The following is a 24,914-nucleotide window of genomic DNA, read 5'->3' as shown; positions in this document are numbered from 1 at the left end:
TAACACGTGTTGAGATACTGTTACAGATAACAAACTTAATATTTTAATAAATAATATTTAAAAATAATATTTTATTAAACACAAATTGATGATTGATTTTTTTTATATAGAAAACTTATTTTAATACTTCAGAAAAAGACAGGATCCACGTGATGTTTTAGTTACTATATAATTTTTATTTTCATAAGTTCATCTCTCCACGCGCCATAAACGGTAAGCTAAAATACTTGTTTGTCAGATGATCCAATGAAATTGGAGCGTGTAGAGCACGATATTACGTTAATTTGTTTGTTTGTATTAACGTAGTGCAAGGTGGAGAACGTCGTTTCTGAAACAGTAAATTTCCAGAGAGAGAGAGGCATTGCCAGTCACCGGTCACCTCAAAATTCAAAACTTTCTCTCTTCATCCAAAAAACACGCAAATTGTTTTCTCTTCATTTTCCATCGATCAATCGAAAAAGAAAAAGGGAAGGAAAAAAAGCTTAAAAAGAGAAATTTACAAATCCAAGCCCTGACTTTCTCGTGTTCTCTCATCTCACACACTTCCTTCGATCCTGGTAGCTCGTCTTCAATTTTAAATTTTTTGATGCGAAGAACAAAATCCCAGTTTTCTCCCTCAACTTCCGCAGCTTAGCACAGAAACCTAGAAACTCTCATTTCGATTTTGATTAGGAGCTTTAATTGGGGTTCAGTGTTTGGAATGCTATGCTTATTCACGATGTGCTGACTTTTGCGTGAATATCCTGTTGGTCCAGATCTAAATGAATGATCGTATTTGATCTCGGGAATTACCGGCGAGAAGTTCTGGTGGCCGTGATATTGTAATATTTTGTTTTAGGTATTTGGGGGTTTTATTTGTAGATTTATTTTTGATAAAAGAATGGTGTAGCTTAATATCAGGTTTATCTTCATTAAAACTAGCTGTCTTTTTTAACTTTGGATTTGGCGTTAGCTGATGATGATGAGGCTGTGATTATGGAGCATTTAAGAACTTGTGTTTGGGATAAGATATACGGGAATTGATTAGCAGATTCAAAATTTTGAGTTCTTGAGGAGTGAGTTTCTTGGAGAGGCAGCTAGAGCTAAACTGTTTTGAAGAGTATTTTGTATATACTCATCTTTAAATTTGTGTAGAAATGAGCTTAGAAAATGAAGAACAGAATTCATTAGGTCCGCCTGCGGATATCAGTAAGGAATCTCAAAAGTAATAAACTTTTTCTGCTGAATAATTAATTTTTGTTTAATTTTTTGCATATGTTTTCGGTTGAGTGACGCTGATAATCAATTTGTTTTTTAATGATTCAGGAAATACAGAATTTCATATACCAGAGATTTTTTGCTTTCATTTAGTGAACTGGATGTTTGCAAAAAGTTACCCCCAGGATTCGATAAATCAACTTTGAGGTGAGATTGTGGTCATGGATTATGGACTTCATTTAATTATGAAAATGAGGAAGGCAAAATTAGATCATTTTGGTATTCATTGGTTATTTTGTGGTTGGGACAGTGATTTTGAGGATACGTCACAAGATCGTCAAAGAATTCCTGGCACCTTCTCAGGTTACAGGCATAATGAATATAGTTCATCACCACCTACAAGAGGGGAATCGGGTAATTATTCCCGGGGTCTTCATGGACGGTGGGACAGTCGCTCCAGTGGAAAGAGTGATAGAGATAGTGATACCCAATCTGATTGGGACTCTGGTAATGTTTATAGTTATTTTGTTCTATCAATAGTATTATTTTGTGTTTACTGTTTTTATGGACAACTTTGTGCATTGTATTTTCTGTTAATACATGTGGTGATTCACTCTATCACTTCAACCTCAACAGTGCTTGGCAAAACTATTCTTGTAGTCGGGGTTTTATCCACTTTATTTATGTGTTGTTTACAGCACCAATAAATTCTATTACATTTGAAATTGAATGATTCTAATGGTATATAGATCATGGACGACACCATGGTTATCAATCCCGTCGATCTTGGCAAGGTCCTGAGCATGATGGGCTTCTGGGGAGTGGTTCTTTTCCTCGACCTTCTGGATTTACAGCAGGAGCTTCTGCGCCAAAGTTTCGAGCTAGTGATCAATACCATCTAAATAAAAGTAATGAGCCATACCATCCACCCCGCCCTTATAAGGTACTTGTTTGTCTTTGTTATCATTTGCAGACAATATTTAGATTGGTATCATGATCGCTGTGTCATTCAATTTAGCATAAAAATATATCTGAAGTATTCTGCTTAAATAGTATCTGCCTGATTGTAAGATGATCCAGTAGCAATTGAAATATGGTTTTGATAGATGTTATTTTTGTGATGATATTTTTCCAGGCTCTACCTCATTCAAGGAGAGAAACTAATTACTCTTTTAATGATGAAACATTTGGTTCCATTGAGTGCACTAGTGAAGATAAGGCAGAAGAGGAAAGAAAAAGAAGAGGTAGGTTCTCTGTTCTAGAGAACTCTCTGCTGATTGTATTTTATTTTGTATGTGTTTTATCTTCTACCACTGCTCTGGTTTTGTTTTCTAATAATAAAAGCTAAAACATTATGACTTTCCCTTTTAGCTTCCTTTGAGTCATGGAGGAAGGAACAGCAGAAGGCATTCCAGGAGAAGAAGATTAATCCTGAAAGACGTAAAGATGACTTCGATCTTTCTGAATTGCTAGTGGACTCCAAAGATGATAAAGGACCTGCAAACAGAAGCATGGAATCAGATGAACCTATTCTGGCATCAAATATTGTTTCAGAAAAATCGTCTCATCCCGTACAAACTCCTGCTTCCAGACCGCTTGTACCACCTGGTTTTGCAAGTACAGGATTGGAGAAGACTTTTGGAACCAAAACTTCAATGCAACCCCGTTCTTCACAGGTTAGTATTACTGTGGTTTTCAGAATTTAAACACCCATTATGTTATCTTTTTTACCTTTTGGCATGTGATTTTGATTGTAAGTGTCAGTAGTTGGTTTTCAAAGTTTTCGTCCTTTTTTTGCCATCGCATGATCTTTAATTGCAACATTGAATCAACTATTTGATCTTCATGTACTGGCAGCTTCCCTAGTTATAACATAACAAGAATAAACTTGGGAATCGGTTGAAAATATGGAGGCAATTTTGAAATTTCTGTTATTTTGGTTGGAATGGGGAGAAAAACCAATTTATCACTTGAGATCAGCACATGAAATTGACCTTATATAACTAAAATTAGTGGGAATTTTTGGATCTTTTTCCTGTTCATTTTGATTTGACTGGAAAAGACGTGTTGCCTTATACTTTGTAGATGTCTGTATGACACCAATAGTACAATTGCATAATTGAGACGTTGACAGAGATGATTTATTTTTTGTAAGTCACTTAATGGAAGTATAGGTTGGACAAAGGTTACATTGTGCTCTGCTTTAAAGTTACATGTTATTCTGTTCCTTGTTTCTGCCTATATGTTAATATACTGATAGAACAGAGCTTGCATGTGGTTTTCATTCAGTAGTTGTACTTTTCATATTTGTAACTCAGAGATGATTCTGTTAGGACAAAACATGTTTCAATTATACCAACTGACGTTTCGTTTCATATTTATCACATAACTTCTTTTCTGTTGCTTGATTAGCAATGTATATTCTGTTATGCTTCTATAGGTTGGGAGTTCTGAGATTGAAGGAAACCTTTCGGAGTCCAAAGGCAGCCTTCTCTTTAATGGGATTTCTGATGATCTTCCAGCCAAACAGTCTAAACAGCATGAAGAGGAAACTTCAAGTGAACAGAGGCTTGAAAGTAAAATCATTCACCTTTTAGACAATAATAAGAGTGCAAAGGCTCCAAATTTCTCATCAGCTTTAGATAATGAGACAATAAGCAAGGACTCTCGTATATACAATAGTTCTTGTCTTTCAGAAGCCTTTGTAGCCCCAGAAAGCATTGGAGTTACTGAACTTGATTCCAAGAAGCTAGCAGCAGATAAAATGTTGACTGAAACCAGTCAAAATGGTTCAACTTCAATTCTAGACAAGATTTTTGGCAGTGTTGTAATAGCAGATGGAGGTGGCTCAACTAATTTCACTGAGGTACTGTTTTGGTTTTGAGACACTCATTCAAATTCAAACACATATATAGAAGACGTTGACATTGAATCACTTCAGTTGAATGTTCATTTCTAAATTCTAATTCCCTTGCTCAATGTAATTAAAACTAGGTTGATCAATGACCTATACATCTTATTTACATTTAGTTTCTTTAGGTACTTTATTTTAAACCCGTCATGTCTAGTTTTCCTTGATGAAATATTTGACCTTTAATATATCTTGATCTGCAGCCTAATGATAGCAATGCTGACAAGACATGGTCCCTTGACAGTTCCCATTCTTCTAAATTTGCTCATTTGTTTCTTGATGAAGGTTTGTTGGCGATTGTTACATGTAATCTGGCTTTAAGTGAATCTGCCTAGTTCTCAAGTAAACACTAATTTGAACATTCTTGTTTTAATCTTGTCTTGGCAGAGAAGAAATCAATGGATGATCTTTCCCATCACAGGCCTAAAGACTTGCTCTCCTTAATTCAGGGTGGTGAGAAAGGTGGTTCCCATGATAGGATGGTTACTAAGCATGTAGCGCCAAACTTTCCATTTCAAAACTCTGAACTTGGGGACAGACATGTTAGATCAAATTTGACGACTATGGGAATTGTGAACTCTGAGCAATCATGGAATATTAATGATGTTAATAACTCAGCAGCGGTTCCAGCAGTCCTTACATGTGAGGATCTTGAAAAGTCTATTCTGTCAGAAAGCTCTGAAAATGATCCGAGTTTGCCTCCTGTTGAAAGATGGAAAATTCCTGATGGCAAATGTGAGAAGCAAGAAGTTAATGTCAACAATCATGCATCCCAGCACCTTCTTTCATTATTACAAAATAAAACAAGTACAAACACTACATTATCATCTGCCAATGATGATATAAGGCCTTCAGAAATGGTGCAAACTACTGAAACACCAACTGGTGACATGGCATCTTGTCATTCGATATATACAAATACAGAAAATGCTTCTGGTTCAGGTAAGAGTCCAACTCTTGAAGCACTTTTTGGAAGTGCTTTCATGAAGGAACTACAATCAGTTGGAGCACCAGCTTCTGTTCAGAGGGGTTCAATAGAGTCTGCAAGAGTTGATGGATTTGAATCTAACAGGCTTCCCCTTAACGTCGCAGATGATATCATTCTCCCATCCACTGATAACCCTGTGTCAAACAGGACTAATTTTGAAAAAAATCTTTTACCATTTACTCAAAGAGAACAAATGAAAGCTGATGGCATTGAAGGGCATTTATTAGGCTTTAATGGTGCTCCATCTGCAGTGGAATCGTCACATCTCCGAGCTGGATTAGGATCTAAACTTGGTGGTTTTGATGGATCTGCTGAAATTGGGCTTACTGAAGGGGACAGTTTGCTTGGTGTTGGTAATCCTGTGGAACTCCAGAATTTCATGGCTGGTAGTGTAAAAGCAGAGTTATTGCCCTCCCAAGAGACACCTAATGGTGTAGCTGAGAAACTTGCAGCTTTAAAGGCTGTCTTCCAGGATGAAAGACCTGTTGTTGGAGGGAAAGAAGGTCCAACTTTTCTTCCCGGTCCCTATGATATGAGGGAGCCAGATAGTCCATTTCGTAACCAAATTATCCATGCATCTTCTCAAAACCTTCATCCTCAGTTGAATCATGGAGGTCCTTTGTTTCATTCATTAGATTCACATCCTTCTAACATCAGTTCTCAGATGAAGTTCATGGCTCCAGAAGGCATCATCCATCATGATGCCCCACTAAATCATCAATTTCCTGCGACTATGTTTCGTCCTGTCCATCATCATAGCAGTGAACTACCTGGATTTGATCCTCCAATTCATCATCCTATGTTACAACAAATGCAGATGCCTGGAAACCTCCCTCCACTGAACTTGCAACGAGTATTTCCTGGTGTTGCACAGTTGCCACCTCATTCAAATAATGAGATGACTGGTATTCTACAAGAATTGAATCCAATGCTTGGTTTTCCATTGGGGCATGGTCACCGGCAGCACCAACCCAACTTTGCTGGTCTTGGGATGCCTCCAGGTAATCATTCAGAATCTTGTTTCTTTCTCATCCTTGCCAATTTCAAAATTTTGGAGAACCTGACCCATTTAATTCTTGGAAAAGCCTACAGTAAATGTTACCTAATGTCTTTAGGCTTAAGGTAATTTAAGCAGTTTGATCTGACCACATCTAAACTGTTAGCACTTCACAAAAAGTTTACCTTATTCAGGATCCCCCAATTCTGTTGGAAAAGCTAACAGAAATTTGCCAGTAGTCTATTGTGGGTTGTCTTGTATTATGAACTACCATCGCCAAAATGGTTATGTTTCACGTTTTCTGTGTGAATACTAGGTACATTATTGTCTGTTTATTATTGCAGGTCATGACGTTGCCAGGATGAGCCCTTTCAGTGCGTCTGGCCGTAGCCAAGGCCAAGAGATTTATTGTCACGAGCTAGACATGGGTTTTCAGTCTAGATAATGGCTTCTTGTGGTTTTGCCTTGTCCCCCAATGGATTGTTTCTCTCCGAGAATTATGGGCTTGATTTTCTTAATTATGGAGGGATTATTATGGCTTACTTTAATTAAAACGATCATTATCATACTTGAAATTGGTATTTTGGTTGCAATTGCTCCTTTGTTCCTTCTTTTGTTTTCTGTCTTTCTGGTATATTATTATTCTAAGCAAGCTCTTAAGAAATTGAATGAACGATTGAACCAAGCCTCACAATTTTATCGGCATATAGAACCTATTCAAATGCGACTGTTATGTTACAGCTGAATTTTCTAGCCGCTCCAGTTGAAACAAAATTAGGGTAAGAACTAAAAAGAAAAACAAAATATAGGGAATGATATGTTGCACAGGATGACTTGATTTAATTAGAGAAAAGGGAACACAAATAGCATATGTTGGTTACGGAATGTTTGGAATGATATGCTGTTCTCTCTTTCTCATTCTATTCAATCTTCTAGGGTTTTAGTTTTGTCTTGGCACCAAATAAACATGGTTTTCAATGCTGATGATGCTTCCCCCACCCGAAAACAAATAAATAAGATAAAATAAAGAAGAAACAAATCAGTAAAGAAAGCTTTACAGACCGTTCTGGGGAATTTGTGGGAAAACACAAACTTGGAAGATTAAGCAAAACAAGAAGAAAAGATGATAGAAAGTGGGCAATAGAAAAGTTTGCCCCCTAAATCTGTTGACACTCTAATCAAGCCACCGAGTTACCCCATCATCCTCCCCCACAGCTGCCAGAATCTCTATGCGCACATCCAAAACCGCCTGCCATTTTAAGTGGTGGAACCAAATCAAAATGAAAGCTAGATAACAGGGAGAACAATCTACGGTAAGACAATGTGCTAGTGTGTGTGTGTACATATTCGACTCTCACTTTTAAATCCGGGTAATATAGCTAAGGATTAAGGCAATCATATGCTAGTCACAGTACACAGATGCTTGGCCACTTTGGGAATCCTTCTCAAATGCTCCGAACAATTAAAACTAAATACCCAGGAGGGCAATTCATAGCTGCCACCCAATTCGTAGCTGACAGCACAATGAGGATTACAGAAATGATAAAAACTTACTGAAGGATTTCTGCAATTGACCAGCCTACATTCCTCTAAAGGACCTTGCACCATCCAATTCTCCCAAACATCAAAGCTGTGACTAGCAAAGACGAATTCCGTTCTTCTATTGATCTGGCATCAGAATATGGAACATTAAAATCTGACTTTATGAAAAGCAGAAACTTAGAATGGATCTGAAAACAAGAATAAAGAATTCTCACTACACAACTGCCTCAGGTAGCATACTTATTTATATCCCAAAGACGCAACATTCTTTGAGATACATTGATACTGAATCTATCAATTTTTTCCCTTTTGAAATGTCTATTTACTTCATGTAAGATATGGATTTTGATCTCACAACTTTGTTTTTATAGGAAACTGCAACAGAAAAACAAGTATGCTCTTTTGGGACCAAAAATAAAGCCATCGCCATATCTTAGCTGATAATGTCACAGTAATTGCATTATTCTCGTGATAAGGTAAAACCAATTCGATTAGGTTTTTAAGCAAAGAATCAATCAAAAGATAGAAAAAGATTTATAGTAAAGTCAAGCTTAGAAAGGCGCTCCATAAATCTGTAAAATGTAAAGTTACCTGCAGCAACTTCCCACCAGCAGCAAAAGAACGCAGACCGATAGTGTCCTGGAAAAATTGCATAAAACTTTAAGCTAGAGTTACCAAAAGCCCAAGAACTATAGTTCATTAACGAAAACAACCCACCAAAATAATTTTATGTCAAGGCAATGATGAAAGTACGGATCAACTGGAAAAATGATAAATTCCTCTCAACAAACCTTGTTTCTATAAACAACAAGGAACTGTGCTGCAGGATCTCTTTTAGTTACATTTGACATGGTATCTAGGAACCAACCACCACCTTTAACTCTTTGTCTGGACAGGTGGAGTGCAGGACGATCTCTTGCGTACATAGCTATAACATATCCCTCCTTTAGCATATCACAAGACTGTCCACTTAGGTTCTTGCTAGTTTTAAGAAGCTGGTCAGAAGTAGACCCTTGCGGTAATTCTTTAAGTGTTTTCCTACTTCTCAAATCTCCAGGAGAGCGAGAACCAGAACTTAATGCTTGATCTGTGCCACTCATAGCAGTGTCATCTTCTCTTTGTGAAGTACTTTCTCTCTCTAATATTAAGGGCTCATCTGATTTTTGTAGTGTACTTTGACGGGCATGCCTCTTTTTTGCTTTTTTACCTGCTCTGCTGCGTTTTGAATCCGATTTAGTTGCAGTACCAGAAGACATACCAGAACGCTGGTTTTGATTAGGATAATCCTTAGATTGTTTGGTATCCTTTTGAAGGGAAATTTCAGGACTTTGCTGAATATCATCAATCAATTGCTCACCACTAGATCCCTGCAAAGTACTTTCTTTCTCTTCTTGTATGCTAAACTGTCCTTTTTCATCAACTATTTCACTTTCTTCCTCGTCCTCATCAGAAATAGCATCCTTTGGTATAACCCCATCACAAAAGAATGTTTGCAACATAGACATAGCCTTCTCCCTTATCTCCATCCACGCTTCTTCACTATAATCAGCACTTCGAGGAAGTATCAATACATTGGGCATCTCCTTCACCTGAAGTAAAGATGTTAAGATGATTTGATTAGTTACATCTTCTGTAATCTTAGTTATGAAATATAAAATTAAAATATACTTCCTCAACACGGTTGAAATCGACTCTTACAATCACAAACTGAAAAATAATCTTTTATCTTAGATGAAGATGGTGAAGGAGAAAAATACAACAGTGTTAGTAAAAATAACATGAGTGAGAGTTAGAAAAGAAGAGAGAGATAGAGAAAAAGGTCAGTCTTCCTCCGGCGTGGGTTGGACTGCTTTCGTTGACAATCTAAGTAGGAGAGTCTCTAAAAGAGAGTTATGGAATCTTTTTCTCGACTAGGGTCAGGTGGTGAGAGTCTTCATACCAAATGTGATGAACAAACCAAAGTATAAATCTTCCACGTTTGCCTTTGTTCAGTTTGGTAACGAAGCAGGGCTGAGGAAGGCAGTCGAAAACTTAAACGGAATGTGGATTGATGGGAGGAAAGTTTTTGTTGGAGTTGCAAAATACTAGAAAGATCGACCAAGGGTTGCTGGTTCATCTCGGTCCCTAGTTGATGCTCAGGAAAAGGTCATAGATGAAAAATCTAAATTTAGTGAGAAGGCCGTGATTCCGAGAAGTACAAGAGATGATAGATCATATAAAGATATCTTGTTGTTGAGCAGTTCGCAGAAGAGAGTCGGAGCAAAAGGGAATCAAATATAAGAGTGTTAACAGGGGGAGAGGGAAGAAGAATATTTGGGAGATGCACATTCCTACTGAAAGTTCAAGCTGGGTGAAAAGATCTCTCACGGTATTGTTAAACATACTTTCGAATTGGAATTGGTTCAAAGAGCCTTGGTGAATGAAGGTCTTGATGTTCAAATTGCGAGCTGGGGGTATGTATGGAATTCTTGTGTTGTTATGTTCAAATCCGAGGAAACGATGAAGGACGCATGGTTGAATAAAAGTTAGGAGTTATGGTTCTGGTTCGACCGGCTGGCGCCTCTGTTGAATGAAGGTGGTGTGCCAATGGCTTACTGTCTCGAATTGGAATTGGTTCAAAGAGCCTTGGTGAATGAAGGTCTTGATGTTCAAATTGCGAGCTGGGGGTATGTATGGAATTCTGTTGTTATGTTCAAATCCGAGGAAACGATGAAGGACGCATGGTTGAATAAAAGTTAGGAGTTATGGTTCTGGTTCGACCGGCTGGCGCCTCTGTGAATGAAGGTGGTGTGCCAATGGCTTACTGTCTGGTGAGTTGTATGGAGTTCCTTTGTTATGTTGGCAACAATATTTCCTAAAGAAGTTAGCAGGAAGGTGGGGATCATTGGAGGGCATTCAGGAATCGAATATTACCAGGGAAGATCTCACGACGGTGAAAATTTTGCTAAGGGTGGCAAGTCTGTTTGACGTCCCGGAAGTGTTAACCTTAGGCTCCTATGGAAGATCTTTCAAGGTGACTACAAAGCTGGGATCTACTTCACTGGTCTCAAACTCCTTTCTTGCAACACGCCGAAGAAATTTTCCGACGAAAAACGCACAATCATCGAGTCGTCAGAGGAGGAAGATGTCAGCTCACAATCCTCTGACATGTCAGGTCCAGTTCGGCTTGTTGAGGAAGCTCGTCAGAAAGTTGACATATGGATTGACCAGGGATTTTCTGCCGGGGTTGGTGTAGCAGGTAAAGAATTTCAGTTTTCAAAAAGAAGCTTGGAAGGGAAAGGCATTAATGAGGGCGTGTTAGATTTTCATAGCTTGGGGAGTAGTAAAAAGGGTGAATATGCTGGGCTGGGCATCAGAAATAAGGAGGATAAAAAAGGAAGCTTGCAGGCCCAATCAGAAAGGAGCAGTGAACCTTTTTCTCCAATAAAGAGATTAATTCCTACTGGCCCGGCAATAGACCTTATTGGGCTCAGGTATGATAATCAAAAACAGAATCTTAATTCTCTAAACAGATCAAGGGATGGAGACAGAGTTATGGGAAATCTAGGTATTTTTTCAGATGAGGTGGGCATCAAGGATACAGCAGGGATTGATGGTGAAGTGGGGACTGCAGAAGGCTTAAAGTTGTTTAGTACAAGAGCTGGTTCACAAACTCGGTATGCTAGTTCTCTATCCATGAAGAGTGCCCCGGTTGGTAGAAAGTTAATTAAAAGTCGTAAGAGATTTTATAGTAGGTCCAGGGAAAGGAATATATGGTTGGATGTATCAGGAGGGGAGGGCAGTAATAAGTTAGGTATGGTATTAATTCCAAGAGGGTATCATTCTCAAACTCCAGAGGCTGCTATTCTTACAGAAGGGGATAGTGATGATTCAAGGGGGAGGAGCTTTAACAGGAGAATTAAAAGATCCCTTATTAAGGATGCTTTAGATCATGCTAGTGTTTCTACATTATCCTCATCAGCTTTTCCATTGCTGTTGGAGGAAGCTATTGCTACATGGGAAATTAGCAGGATATTGGGTATTTCTCTCAAGGAAGGGAAGAATGCTTTTCTACAGAAAATAATGGATTTGGAGAAAGGTTTGAGTCGGGCTAGATGAGTCCGTAGGTGATTTCTGGGATTGTTTTGGTAGTTTCATACAATAAAATGATGCCAAAGCTATTTATTTTGTCGTTGAATGTTATGGGACTGGGAAAAAAGAAAAACAGAGAGATGTACAAAAACTAGTTTCCGAGAAAAAACCAATGTTTCTTTTTCTACAAGAAACTAAACTAGAGATTTTACCAAGATCCTTTTTAAGAAGAAGTGGGTTGAATAAGTTGCAAGGATTCGTTGTGTCACCAGCAGCAGGTTCTTCGGGAGGTATTTTAAGTTGTTGGGATGATAATTGTTTTGAGCTAGAAGACCAGTTTATCCATAGGAGGTTCATTGTTGTTTTCGGGAAATTCAGATCCAACCAATTTAGGTGTGGCTTTATAAACGTTTATGGTCCGTCTTTTGAAGATGAAAAGGCTGATTTTTTTAAAGAACTGGGACTGTTTCTGAATGGGTACAATATGCCTTTATGTGTGGGAGGGGACTTTAATGCCTACTTAACAGAAAATGAGAAGGTAAATCTCAAAATAGAAATTCTTTGGAAATTTTTAGTCTATTTATTCAGCAAACGGGGCTAATTGATTTGCCTTTGATTGGAGGGAATTTTACCTGGAGTAGTAATCGAGATTTTCCCATTGTTGTTAGGTTGGACAGGTTTCTGATGAATGTCAGTTTCTCTTCAGCATTTTCTGGTATCAACCAAACGTTACTGCCTAAATCTATTGTAGGTTATGCAATAGATAAGTTAGTATTTTAATATAACACTAACTCTTACAAAGTTTGATAGATAAGGATAACTACTAAGTAGTTTACTTCTAATAGAAAACTTACTCCTAACTTTTCCTATAAAAAGATGTATTTTCACCATTCACAATATATAATAAAAAGAGTTCCTTTTCTTCTCCACTATGTTGTTTACTCTTTATCAACATGGTATCAGCTAAGTGATCGATCCTTCACCTAAATCTAGCCTATTTTTTTTCTTTTTTTACCCTAAATCTAGCCGTCGATCATGAATTCCAACACTTCTTCATCGGAGGTCACTTCGGAAATCCTCATTAATTCACCCCATTCTGATGTTTCTTCAGCCTCTATCACCTGTCACCGATTGAATGGTGACAATTATATCCCTCACTCTCAAACTACTACTCGGCCAAAGAAGGGGAGACCTTGGTGTGACTATTTTCAATCCAAATGTTTCATTCTGACAATGGTAGTGAGTATTTTGCCAATGTTTTGGGTTCTTTCTTTCAGGAAACCGGGATTATTCATCTTACTTCGTGTGTCAACTCTCCTCAACAAAATGGGATTGCTGAGCGAAAAAACAAGCATCTTCTTGAGGTTTCTCGGTCTCTACTTTTTTCCACAAATGTTCCTAACTATTTTTGGGGGGAAACCCTTTTAACTGCCACTTATTTGATTAACCGTCTCCCTAGTAAACCGTTACAATTTAAGTGTCCGAGAGATGTTTTTCTTCAGTTTTTTCCCAATTTTAAACCGATGACTTCATTGTTATCCCTTAGAGTTTTTGGTTGTACTGTGTTCGTTCATAACAATGTTCCTTTCAGGTCTAAATTAGATCCTCGAGCATTTCGGTGTGTTTCTGGGTTATTCATCGACTCAAAAGGGCTTTCGGTGTTATTATCCTCGTACAAAGAAATTCTTTATTACTATGGACGTTACTTTCTTTGAAAAAAACACTTTTTTTCCTTAAAACTGCTATTCAGGGGGTGTAATATAATGAATATCAGTTTATTGACTCACAAAAATTGTCACTTGATTTGTAGCCAGCTCTTTTTGATCAACCAGCACCGTCAAACCAGTCGAATAAGCCTACAAATCGCTACAGCCAGACCAAACACACTACCGAACCCAAAAAATGATTTGTCGATTGCTCAAAGGAAAGGAGTGAGAAAATGCAGAAATTATCCAATTGAGAGATTTGTTGCATATGGACAGCTAACGCCTTGTTTTAAGAACTTTACAACAAGTGTAGATAGCATTACTGTTCCAGATACGGTGGAAGAAGCATTGAAAGATCCCAAGTGGAAAAAGGCAGTAGAAGAGGAATTAAAAGCACTGGAAAACAACAATACTTGGATTATAGTTGATCTTCCGAAAGATAAAAAACTAGTCGGCTGCAAATGGATATTCACGGTAAAATACAAAGCTGATGGTAGCATTGAAAGATATAAGGCGAGATTAGTGGCGAAAGGATTCACTCAATCTTTTGGAGTTGATTATCATGAAACGTTTGCTCCAGTAGAAAAACTAAACACTGTGAGAGTGTTACTGTCATTAGCAGTTAATGAGAATTGGGTGCTTCATCAGTTAGACATCAAAAACGCATTTCTAAACGGAAACTTGGAGGAGGAAGTATATATGCGAATTCCACCGGGTATGAAGAGTAATACAAGAAAAGCATGTAGATTACTAAAGTCCTTGTATGGACTTAAGCAATCTCCAAGAGCCTAGTTTGACAGATTTACAAAGGTGATTATTCAGGATGGTTACAAGCAATGTCAATCAGATCACACTTTATTTGTCAAAACATCTTCAAACAACAAAAAGGCAATTTTGATTGTCTATGTGGATGATATCATTCTAACAGGTGATGATTGTATGGAGATAGAAAGATTGAAAAGCTACTGGCGAAGGAGTTCGAAACCAAAGACTTGGGAACTTTACGGTATTTTTTAGGCATGGAGGTTGCAAGGTCAAAAGAAGGAATAGTGATCAACCAAAGGAAATATATCCTTGATCTACTATCAGAAACTGGAATGAAGGGATGTAAGCCGACTGAAACACCTATGGAAGCAAATCTGAAGCTAAGGAGAGAAGAATTGGGAAGTCCTGTGAACAAAGAACAGTATCAAAGGCTAGTAGGTAAACTAATTTATTTATCACTTACTAGACCTGATATTGCTTCCCTGTCAGTATAGTGAATCAATATATGAATGATCCAGAGAAAGACATTTAGAGCTGAATGGAATTCTAAGATACTGAAAATGACACCAGGACATGGATTAATTTTTAGAAAGTGATGATAACAGTAAGAATTTTTTCGGATTCAAGCTGGGCAGGTGAATTAACGGATAGAAGATCTACAACTGGTTATTGTTCATTTGTTTGGGGAAATCTGGTTACTTGGAGAAGCAAAAAACAGGCGGTGGTGTCTCGAAGTAGTGCAGAAGTAGAATTTAGAGCATGGCACTTGAATTTACGAAGGAATTTGGCTTCAAAATGTTAACTGAGCTGGGGTTATGTGCCAACAAATGGTTTGAACTTCAAAGTGACAGTAAATCTGCAATAAGTATTGCAAAGAATCCAGTTCATCATGACCGAACGAAACATGTGGAGATTGACAGACATTTCATCTCTGAAAAGGTGAATGGTGGAACGGTGAAGCTCATTTATGTTTCAACGAAGAATCAGTTAGCAGATATTCTCACCAAAGCACTTCCAAGAATTACCTTTGATGATATTATATCCAAGTTGGGTCTTTTCAACATTTACTCCCAAACTTGAGGGGGAGTGTAGGTTATGCAATAGATAAGTTAGTATTTTAATATAACACTAACTCTTAGAAAGTTAGATAGATAAGGATAACTACTAAGTAGTTTACTTCTAATAGAAAACTTACTCCTAACTTTACCTATAAAAAGATGTATTTTCACCATTCACAATATATAATAAAAAGAGTTCATTTTCTTCTCCACTATGTTGTTTACTCTTTATCAACATCTATCTCGGATCATAATGCAATAACTTTGGAAAGTGGGGAAGATAATTGGGGCAAGAGACCTTTTAGGCTATTTAGCTATCTAATGGCAGAGGATGGTTTTGAGGAGAAGGTTGTTGAGTCTATTAAGGAGTTCAAGAAGAAAAAGAAAAGAGCTAGTATTTTTGCATTCTTAGGAATACAAAAGTTGCTATTAAGAGCTGGTTTGGGAATAGGAATCATTATCCACGTGTTGATATTTCTATTCTGGAAGACAAAATTCACCAGCTGGAAAACAGGATTCAGCAAAACCAAATTTCCAATGCCTATGACAGTCTAGCAGAGTTGAGGTTATTGAGAAATGACATGTGGAAACTTTACAGAATTGAGGAGCAATTCTGGTTCCAAAATTCAAGAAAGAAGCGGGTTAAAGATTGTGACCGGAATTCTAAATTTTTTCACTTGTGCTACCATTAGGAGAAGTATGAATTCTCTACATGCTATTAATGTTGGAGGTGAAACTATCCAGGATCCTGTTCTTATTAAGTCTACTGTCAGAGAGCATTTTTTCAAAGCTTTTAACACCAGATCTACTCTGGAAGTTGAGGATTTTAAGTTGAATTTCTCAAGAATTTCTATGGTGCAGAGTCTTATGTTGGAAAAGGAGTTTACGGAAGATGAGATTTGGGAAACTCTAAACTCATGTGATAATAACAAAGCTCCTGGGCCGGATGGGTTGAATATGGGATTTTTGAAAAAAAATTGGTCTTCCTTGAAAGGTGATATTCTGAATTTTTTCCATAATTTTTTCTTGGAAAAGGATTGGGAGCATGTTCTAATATTGGGGGTTTATATGATTTCAGACCTATTAGTCTAGTAGGTGAGATGTATAAAATTCTTTCAAAGTGTCTTGCGAGAAGGCTGAGATGTTGCATCGATGATATTATCAGTGATTCGCAATTTGCTTTCATTCCAGGTAGAAAAATTTTGGATTGTTCTTTTATTGCTAATGAAGGAATTGACTTGTGGAGGAAGAAAGGATTGAAGGGTTGTGTATTGAAGGTGGATTTCAAGAAGGCTTATGATACGGTAGATTGGGATATTCTCTTTAAAATAATGGCTAAAATGGGGTTCGGATCAAAATGGTGTTGTTGGATTCGGAAATGTGTTACAACTGCTTCGGTGTCAGTGCTAGTTAATGGTGTTCCTACTGATGAATTTCCTATGGCTAGAGGTCTTAGACAGGGATGTTCCTTATCCCCGTTGCTATTTAATTTCGTTAGCGGGCTTCTTAATTTACTGCTACTTAAGGCAGTATCTTCGGGTCTGTTCTGTGGTCTGGTTGTTGGCAAAGACGACGCTTCTCTTAATTTATCCCATCTGCAATTCGCAGATGATCTCATCATTTTCTGTTCTACATCCAAGACACAAATTCTAAATGTTAAAAGGGTTCTACGGGTTTTTGAAATAATGTCAGGCCTTAAACTAAATCTCACTAAAAGTAAATTATTTGGTATCAATATTAGTGAGGAAGAGGTAATGCAGTGGGCTAATTCTATTGGTTGTGCAGTAGGTCAGTTTCCTTCAGAATATTTGGGATTGCCGCTTGGTGCGAAGAGGAATTCTATAGTGTTATGGGATCCGGTTGTGCAGAAATTCTATAAGAAGCTAGCCGGATGGAAGGCGAGGACTCTATTAATGGCAGGGAGATTGGTTTTATTGAAGGCTATTTTGTGTTCGTTACCCACCTATTTCATGTCCCTCTTCAAAATTCCATCTTCCGTGATTGTTAAACTAAATTCCATCATGGCCAGATTTTTATGGGGAAGGGTAGAGGTAAAAAAAATCCACTGGGTAAATTGGTCGACAGTGTGTTCTGGAAAAAATGCTGGTGGCCTTGGTGTTCTGGATCTTAATTATATGAATAGAGCCCTCCTAGGAAAATGGTCTTGGAGATTTCCTAATGATAGGAAAACATTGTGGAAGAAGGTAATTTGCAGTAAGTACAATATGGATCCAAGGTTGCTTATGTTCAAGAAAAAACTTCTTGCACATTCTTCTTGGATTTGGAAGTCAGTAGTCCAAAATCATTTCAAACAGGATTAGTTTGGAGCTAAGTTTAGAAGTTTGTTTAAAGTTCGTTTGGGTAATGGAGACAGGATCAGTTTTTGGTTCGATAACTGGGTGCTTGATTCACCTCTTAAAGTGGTTTTTCTGAGATTGTTTGCTCTCGCTTTAAACAAAAATGGGAAGCTCAATGAGTTTGGAGAGTTTCGGTCTTCACTTTGGTCTTGGCATGTTAATATGAGAAGGAATTTGAGTGACTGGGAAATGGTTCAGTTTTGTGATTTAATGGCTTTAATTCAAAACATCATTATGTCCCATGAATTATCTGATGGGTTGGTACAGAGAGGGAATGGGGATGGAATTTATTCTGTAAATTCGAGTGTGAAGTCATGCTGTCCTGTTTCGACAGCAAACTCCTTTTGGATGAAAAACATTTGGAGGGGCTTGGTGCCTCCTAAAGTGGAGGTATTTATGTGGCAGGTGGTGTATCAAAGATTGCCAGTAAAACAAGAACTACAAAGGAGAGGAGTTACAGCTATTGAAGATGTTACATGTCCTCTATGTAAAAAGGAGGTTGAGTCTTCATCACATTTATTTTTTACTTGCCTTGTGGCATGGACCCTATGGAATAAATTTCTGAAATTTTGGGGAGTTTGTTCGGTTTTGCAAGCCAACGCACAATGCCTCATGTTAGCTTGGGAAGCTATGGTGCCTAATTCTAAAATTTGGTCCTTTATTCCGGTAGTGGTTCTTTGGACTATTTGGAAATTTAGGAATGACATTGTGTTTAATGGGGGAAGGTTAGATCAGATTGATCTATTTTTAACGGCAAGATGTAGGCTGGCTACTTGGTTCTTAGCTAACTCCAATTAGGTGTCTATTCTAAAGGACTCTCTCATTAGTGATCCATCTCTTGGGGATTTTTGCTCGAATTCAAGATTTTCTATCATCAAAACTGTGTCTTGGTCTCCTCCTCTAAATGGCTTTATTAAACTGAACGTGGATGCAGCAGCAAATGGAGATTGGAGGAAAAGTGGTGTAGAGGGCATTCTTAGAATGGAGGATGGCTTGGTGATGGGTTCTTTCCAAGAGGCTGCTGGTCTAGGTCCTCCTTTGTTGATTGAACTTATGGCAATTAAGATGGGATTAATCTTCTTTGGTTCAATTCATTAGCGGTTTAAGGAACGTTTAATCGTGGAAACAGACAGTAAGCTAGCAGTGGAGTGGGTCAAGAATTACGATCGATGTCCTTATGTCTACTTAGACTTAGTGAAAGACATTGTTACTATGTTGACAGATTTGAATGGAACTATTAGATGGGTTGCTAGAACAGCCAATGTAGAGGCTGATAGCTTAGCTAAGGCTGGTATTAGCTAGTTCACTGTTCTGATTAGGATATTTTAGTCTTTGGGTTGGTTATTGTAAAGGGAGTGTTAATGTTGGTTGTTAAACATTATTTATCTTTTGGTTATTAATGAATCCTAAGGCACTCTTTTCCTCCTTCCGCTGATTAAGGAGCACTTTCTGCTCCATTAATCATGAAGGGGGTTTTTAACGAGACCTGCTTTCTTATCAAAAAAAAGATGGTGAAGGAGAGAAACAGAGGCGGAATTATAAAAGATTTACCTGAGCGTTCTCTATCACTCCCCACACATCCACTCCTTATCTAATGCCCTTTCCAACCAATTGTAATATAACTGTAACCAACTACATGCTTCGAATTTGCATGTACTGGAACAAAAGTCTACTTACATGACAGGTTATAGAAAATGGAACGAATCGGGTATATCTCATAACAGAAACAAGAACCTATTGCAAAGATGATCTCATTTAGAGGGCTGACCTTGTAACCTGACTACAAGCCCATATAGCTTTTTGCTGTTCCAAAGAACAGAAACCAATTCGGTCTAGGGACACATTTTTAAGTAACCACTACCTTCCTATGCAAACAGCATAGCACAGCAAAACCTGAATTCATAACATAAGACATTTTATCATACCCAAGCTTCCATCCACTGTGGCCCTTCAGCTCCATCCAGGGCACAACCAGCTAAAGTGCCATCAATCAGAAGCTGCTTCAATGCACAATCATCCAAGAGCTGACTGCTACCAGTATTCACAAGAAAAGCCCCTAAAGGCAAGTATCCCAAAAACAAACGAAGTCAAACAAAAGAAAAGAGAAGCAATAATAAATTTTTAAAACAAAAAATGAAAGCAAATGTACCAGGTTTTATATGCTGCAAACATTCGGCATTGATAATCTGAATGGTTTCATTTGTTAAAGCGCAATGCAGAGATATAAGGTCACTTGCAGCTAGTAAATCATTAAGTGTATCCATTCTACGGACAGCTGGTGGGAATGTTACAGAATGCCTACTTACTTTTCCATTCTCCTGTGAAAACAATATTTAGAGGAGCTTTTATTCAGATGGAAAATCAATCTAACAGAATGTCAAGCAAAAGATAAATTGCTAACTAATAAAATCCAAAAGGTGTGCCTTTCAATTAACAGACCTCGTACACAACATAAGACATGCATATATACAACTAAAAACATTATTGAAGATCGGTTAGCAATAGATCCTGCTTTCAGTTTACCTAATAAGATACAACAGAATAACATGTTAGAAGAGACTGCAACTTTAAGATCTTTACATCCAGCTCAAAATGCCTATAGGAATTGGCAATGCCGCTAAACTTTGCTTCACTCTTTCATAGTTCAATAAAAAAATTGCTTAAGCTATTTGCGACAGTGTTCATTTTGAGATGTACTCCGATTACAAATTCTGGAACACTTATCACAAAGTTTCAACCCAAAGTAGATAAGAGAGTAAGTTATTATTAGTGCTTCCTAAATTTCATAAACAATCAAGAACTGAAATGCTAAGTTTAATTTAAATTTAAATTGGTGAAGGAAAAAAGAGGTAAATTTTAAGTAGCAATGTAACAGAATAAAAGAAAGCTAAGAGGTAGAGTGCAGTCGAAACTCAGCTAATGGACCATAAATACTGGAAATGAGACTATGTTTTACCTCCACAATATCATAATAAAGCACACTCATTTTGAAGGCTAAGATTCTGGAGGCCAGAGATCGGGCCGAAGCAGATCTACCAACAATTCCCAACACTAGTCCTCGGCACCTCCTCATTCCCCGACAAAGCGGCTGAACTGATCCAAGCCAACCGGAAGCCGAGAGAGAGTGGCGAGAGAGCAAGTGCGTGCGACGGAGCAATCCCAGAAACAGCGCCATGATAGTGTCCGCGATCTCCTCAGCTCGAGAGACATCAACATGTACGAGGCGTAGCCCGAGATCAGCGGCTAAGGCGGAGTCGACGGCGCGGTCAGAGGAGCCGAGGCAGAGGATGAGCTGGTAAGGGCTGAGGCGACGCTGTACAGCTCGAGGGAGGTAGGAAAGGGAATGGAGGAGAACGGCGGCGGCGGCCTCGATCTTGCCATCGCCTAAGCTGCTGAGAGGGACGTGGTGGACCAGAGCGACGCCGGCTAAGGATTCTTGTTCGAGGGCGCAATCTTCGACGCAGTTGAGGGAAACGACCAGAGGGAGAGGCGCGGGGTTGCCCCGGTGACGCATTCCGGAAGTGGATCTGAGCATGGACGACGTCGTAGCGGAGGAGGTGATGTCCATCCTATTGTGATTTTGGGGATTTTGGGAGTATGACTTGTCTGTCTCTTAATTTCATTTCATTTATTATGATTATGACTTTTACTTTACCTGTAAATAGTTGAAGGGAGGGGTAAGCAAAACTCCCTCAATTCAAAAAATCTCGATTGGTTCGATTCGAAAGAGTTTTTAAATTATTTTTAAATTATAATTTCATAAATTCGACTATTTGAAAAATTTTAAATTCAAATTGAATTATAAAATATAATTTAAATAATTCAATTTTTTTAATAATTAGTCTAGTCCCTTAACTCTATATGATATATATAAAAATTATTTAAATTAGAATAAAATAATATTATAATATTATAAATATTTATGATTAAATTTAAACAAAAACTTAAAAATCTTACTCGAATTTTATAAACTCGACTCGATTAAAAAAAATTAAAACAACTCCAAATTATAAAAACAAGATTCGTCAATTCGAATAATTTAAAAGACTTTAACTCGACTCGACTAGATTCAACACGGGCTGGGCTATGAATTGTGACATTACATTTAGTCATGTCCCTTGGTGGATTATTATGTTTGGACCCCCCCGATTTCTGTCATCATTCTTGGGTTCTGCTTTATTTCTCCTTGGGGTTTCTGAATCTTTGAATCTAAACAATATTCAAATTTAAATTTGATCAACCACAATCGATATTGATCATCTATCTATCAACAACAACAACAACCAATATCGATAGTTTTTTCAGCAACACCAATAAATAATTATCAAAACTAATGTCATCTTTGTTATTTGAAATATATTTTGATCAACATCACATAATACTTTTTAATTGACTGAAAATATAAGGTGATACGTTTTGATACGTGTCACGTATTATTTAACACTATAAAAGTGAACTAGTTAACAAAATAAGACTAAGTATTATTCAAGTATCAAAGAAAAATTATATGGTTCAAGAGTTATATTTGTACGTCAAAGCTAAAAGGAAATACTTCATATTATGTTCAAATTTGAAATTTAGTCCATACAATTCAATTTAACACAATTAATCCAAGAATTGCTGAAAGTTTTATACAAAACATAGACCTTTTATATTACCTACAATGACAAGCAGCAAATGATCTTCCCACAGGCCACCCACCAAATCAAAATTTCTGCAGGATATAGATAACCTAGATACGTGTTTCGCGGACGATAATTGAAAGCCTCACACCAAACCAACTGCTGAACAAGTCCATAAACAGCAGCAAGCTCAAGGTATACTTAAAAAAGCAATACATTTACAATCCATAGTCTAGGTATATATACTATAGCTGTTAGCAGATTCTCCAGCAATTTCATATCTGAAACAAGCTAAGCAAATAAGTTCCACCAATTTACCAGAACCCATCAGAACCTCACATTTATAAATTTTTAGTTGCCACCGTGAAGCTTTTCTTTAGTTTCTGGCCTGCAAACTTGATATCTTCCAGACTGCTATCAAAATCCTGGAATATATCCTTTTCCTGATATTCCGACTTAGAAAAACCTCCTCCTGATATTCCGGGTAGTTACTTGATATGATCGCATTAGCAGTCCAACTCCGACTCCAACCCCAAGGCACACTCCGAGGCCAATTCCAACACCAACTCTAACACCAGCATTAAACCATGAAAGTTGGCCATCCTCACCAGCATACATTTCTTCAGCATAGTAACCATGCCCAATTTTCCCATCAGAATCATAGTTTTCAACTTCAGCATCTATAACCTGTAACATGACCACAATGATTATTCTACTTTTTAGTATAAAAAAAAGTAATAACAAGACATCCAATTATAAACAAATTGACTTGCAAGAAAAAAATAGAAGCTTATGCGAATTTTCTTGAACACACTAAACAAGCACATTTCATTATTCCCATTGTTATTTACAGAGCTGTGTCGTCATGACAGGTAACAATTGTTCTTATGCCATCAGAACTTGATAAGTTCATATTTTCACCCTAAAAGTGAGTCCAGGAAACAAATTTGGATGGGGAAGTACAGAAATCAGAAGAAACTATTCCTGCAGAGCTCGACAAGATCATATTTTCACCCTAGAATTTGAACTCAAAACAGCTGACAATACCCAAAATATTATGGAGTTGCAAATGAAGGATCCAGTCATCATAACAACAACAAAGAAAACAGAAACCCCTTACCGGAAAACAAGCAGAACATAGTTACACCCCTACAAGTATATGCATACATATATACCTGGTGCCTACCATATATTATGGAGATAGTCTTTCCATCATATATGGGCAACACAAACATGGCATTTCAACGAATCGAATTATAATCAATAGATGATCTTTGTACGCTAAGACCAGAAGTAACCTTTTTTAAACAATCAACACTTCTCATGCAATGCCAATATTCTTCTACCACGCTTGAATCTACATCTACATTATGAGTAGCAATCAAATTTTAAAACTTTGACATTATAACCAATTATAATTTACCTTCAATTTCCGCTGTCTAATCAGCCCATTGCCACCCTTATCATCCCTTTTCCCGAGCTCCTCGTCCTCAGGAATTGCATCCAGCATCCATTTAAGTCTGGGCACGCCTTTCTTCTTAGGGCTCACAAGTATATTCTTGGTCAATATCACAGGCGTACCAGCACAACAGCCCGCGATAAAAACTTCAATCCCCGGCGCCGAAACACCCATCTTGGGATGAAAAAAAGCCGAATTCCCAGGCTCCGTAGCAACTGCCGCCAGGTAACAGTCCATGCTCCACTCTCCTTCCATCCTTTCCAACGATCCACACAACAGCACCTTCTTTTCATCCTCATACGCCTCGAATTCGAAACCTCCCGTGACGCGGACGCTATCGGTGCTCAAATAAGTGACCTCGGACGCTTCCCGGTTGAGACGATCGCGACGAAGGGTAAGGACGGCGGAATCAGAGGCTGGGAAACGAGAGCCATTGATTTCGAGAGAGACACCGATCTCGCGTCGGAGGTGGAAGAGGGTGAGGTGGTCGGGGACGCTGTCGATGACACACGGCGCGATCCGAACGTAGAAGAGACGGATTTCGAGCCATACCGAGGAACGATTTATGAGATCGTAGGGATTCGAAGGTTTCTGAGCTAGAATTGATGAAAGATCATGCTGTTGATGATCCATGGCATAAAATTTAGAGAGGAGAAAGCGGGTGGGAAATGATTGGGGATATCAAAAGTGAGGAAATTTGGGGATAACCATGAATAAACAAACGAAAAGGAAACGAGATACGGTCGGGTAAATTTAGGGTTTGGGAAGAGAAGAAAACGGATTTTTTTTTCTATTTTAATTTTATTTGGAGGATTTGTTGTGAATGTGAAGTTAATAATTTGGCAATGGCAACTGGCAACTGGCAACGGCCGAGAGCAAAAGAAGGAACCGAGTCAAAGAGATGAGCCTCTCTGCGGTTCTACCTTCGGGAAGCTTAGACGTAGAGAAAAATAGGTTGAAGACACGTGTGTTTCAGATGTTTCTCATCGGGGACATGTGAAAAAATTGGAATCTAGTAAAATATTATCTTAAAGGCTAAATTACTCCGGGAGTTATCAATCTAATAAAAGATCATTTTAAACAGGGTAAATTACAATATTATTCACTCAACTTTACTCTCTCTCATATTTTATTTATTATACTTCTAAATTTTTTAATTTACACACTAAACTTTATACATCAAATTTTTTATCACTCCACCCTTTTTCCCCAACTCCGTGATTATATGGCATTTCTTATTA

The 24,914-nt window shown here is 37.9% G+C and overlaps 2 protein-coding genes across 4 annotated transcripts; one reads left to right on the top strand and one right to left on the bottom strand.

Moving 5' to 3' along the window:
* Positions 1–443: 443 nt before the first annotated feature.
* LOC120125786 lies at positions 444–13,780 on the top strand. 3 transcript variants are annotated; one of them, XM_039144135.1, is made up of 11 exons: positions 444–1,204; positions 1,306–1,404; positions 1,508–1,704; positions 1,947–2,140; positions 2,333–2,441; positions 2,569–2,873; positions 3,638–4,063; positions 4,312–4,393; positions 4,496–6,097; positions 6,438–6,560; positions 13,768–13,780. In XM_039144135.1, the coding sequence occupies exons 1-10, from the start codon at positions 1,137–1,139 to the stop codon at positions 6,536–6,538; spliced, it is 3,183 nt and encodes a 1,060-aa protein (XP_039000066.1). In that variant the 5' UTR covers positions 444–1,136; the 3' UTR covers positions 6,539–6,560; positions 13,768–13,780. The 3 variants fall into 3 exon arrangements, with proteins under 3 accessions (XP_039000066.1, XP_039000061.1, XP_039000073.1); XM_039144130.1 differs by lacking the exon at positions 13,768–13,780 and having other exon boundaries at positions 445–1,204; positions 6,438–6,751; XM_039144142.1 differs by lacking the exon at positions 13,768–13,780 and having other exon boundaries at positions 451–1,204; positions 3,728–4,063; positions 6,438–6,751.
* LOC120125811 (C-terminal binding protein AN-like) lies at positions 7,092–24,526 on the bottom strand. The gene is made up of 9 exons (XM_039144147.1): positions 23,638–24,526; positions 22,681–22,901; positions 20,549–21,161; positions 19,742–19,910; positions 19,518–19,648; positions 8,427–9,224; positions 8,227–8,274; positions 7,648–7,761; positions 7,092–7,342 (listed from the first exon to the last, which is right to left on the bottom strand). Exons 1-9 carry the CDS (start codon positions 24,304–24,306, stop codon positions 7,268–7,270), a joined length of 2,838 nt encoding a protein of 945 aa, XP_039000078.1. The 5' UTR covers positions 24,307–24,526; the 3' UTR covers positions 7,092–7,267.
* Positions 24,527–24,914: the final 388 nt, after the last annotated feature.

Source organism: Hibiscus syriacus, unplaced genomic scaffold, assembly GCF_006381635.1.
Source record: "Hibiscus syriacus cultivar Baekdansim isolate YM2019G1 unplaced genomic scaffold, ASM638163v2 tig00001349_pilon, whole genome shotgun sequence".
Classification (NCBI taxonomy): Eukaryota; Viridiplantae; Streptophyta; class Magnoliopsida; order Malvales; family Malvaceae; genus Hibiscus; species Hibiscus syriacus.
The sequence above is the reverse complement of the archived record's forward strand: the minus strand, read 5'-3'. Positions and strand labels throughout refer to the sequence as shown.

Coding starts and splice junctions, on each gene's coding strand:
- LOC120125811 (XM_039144147.1), bottom strand. CDS start 24,306: ATGGATCATCAACAGCATGATCTTTCATCAATTCTAGCTCAGAAACCT. Junction 21,162..22,680: donor ACCCGGAATATCAGGAGGAG/GTTTTTCTAAGT, acceptor AAATCACAATAG/GATGGACATCACCTCCTCCG. Junction 8,275..8,426: donor TTGTTGTTTATAGAAACAAG/GTTTGTTGAGAG, acceptor CAATTTTTCCAG/GACACTATCGGTCTGCGTTC.
- LOC120125786 (XM_039144135.1), top strand. CDS start 1,137: ATGAGCTTAGAAAATGAAGAACAGAATTCATTAGGTCCGCCTGCGGAT. Junction 1,405..1,507: donor TTCGATAAATCAACTTTGAG/GTGAGATTGTGG, acceptor TGGTTGGGACAG/TGATTTTGAGGATACGTCAC. Junction 2,874..3,637: donor TGCAACCCCGTTCTTCACAG/GTTAGTATTACT, acceptor ATGCTTCTATAG/GTTGGGAGTTCTGAGATTGA.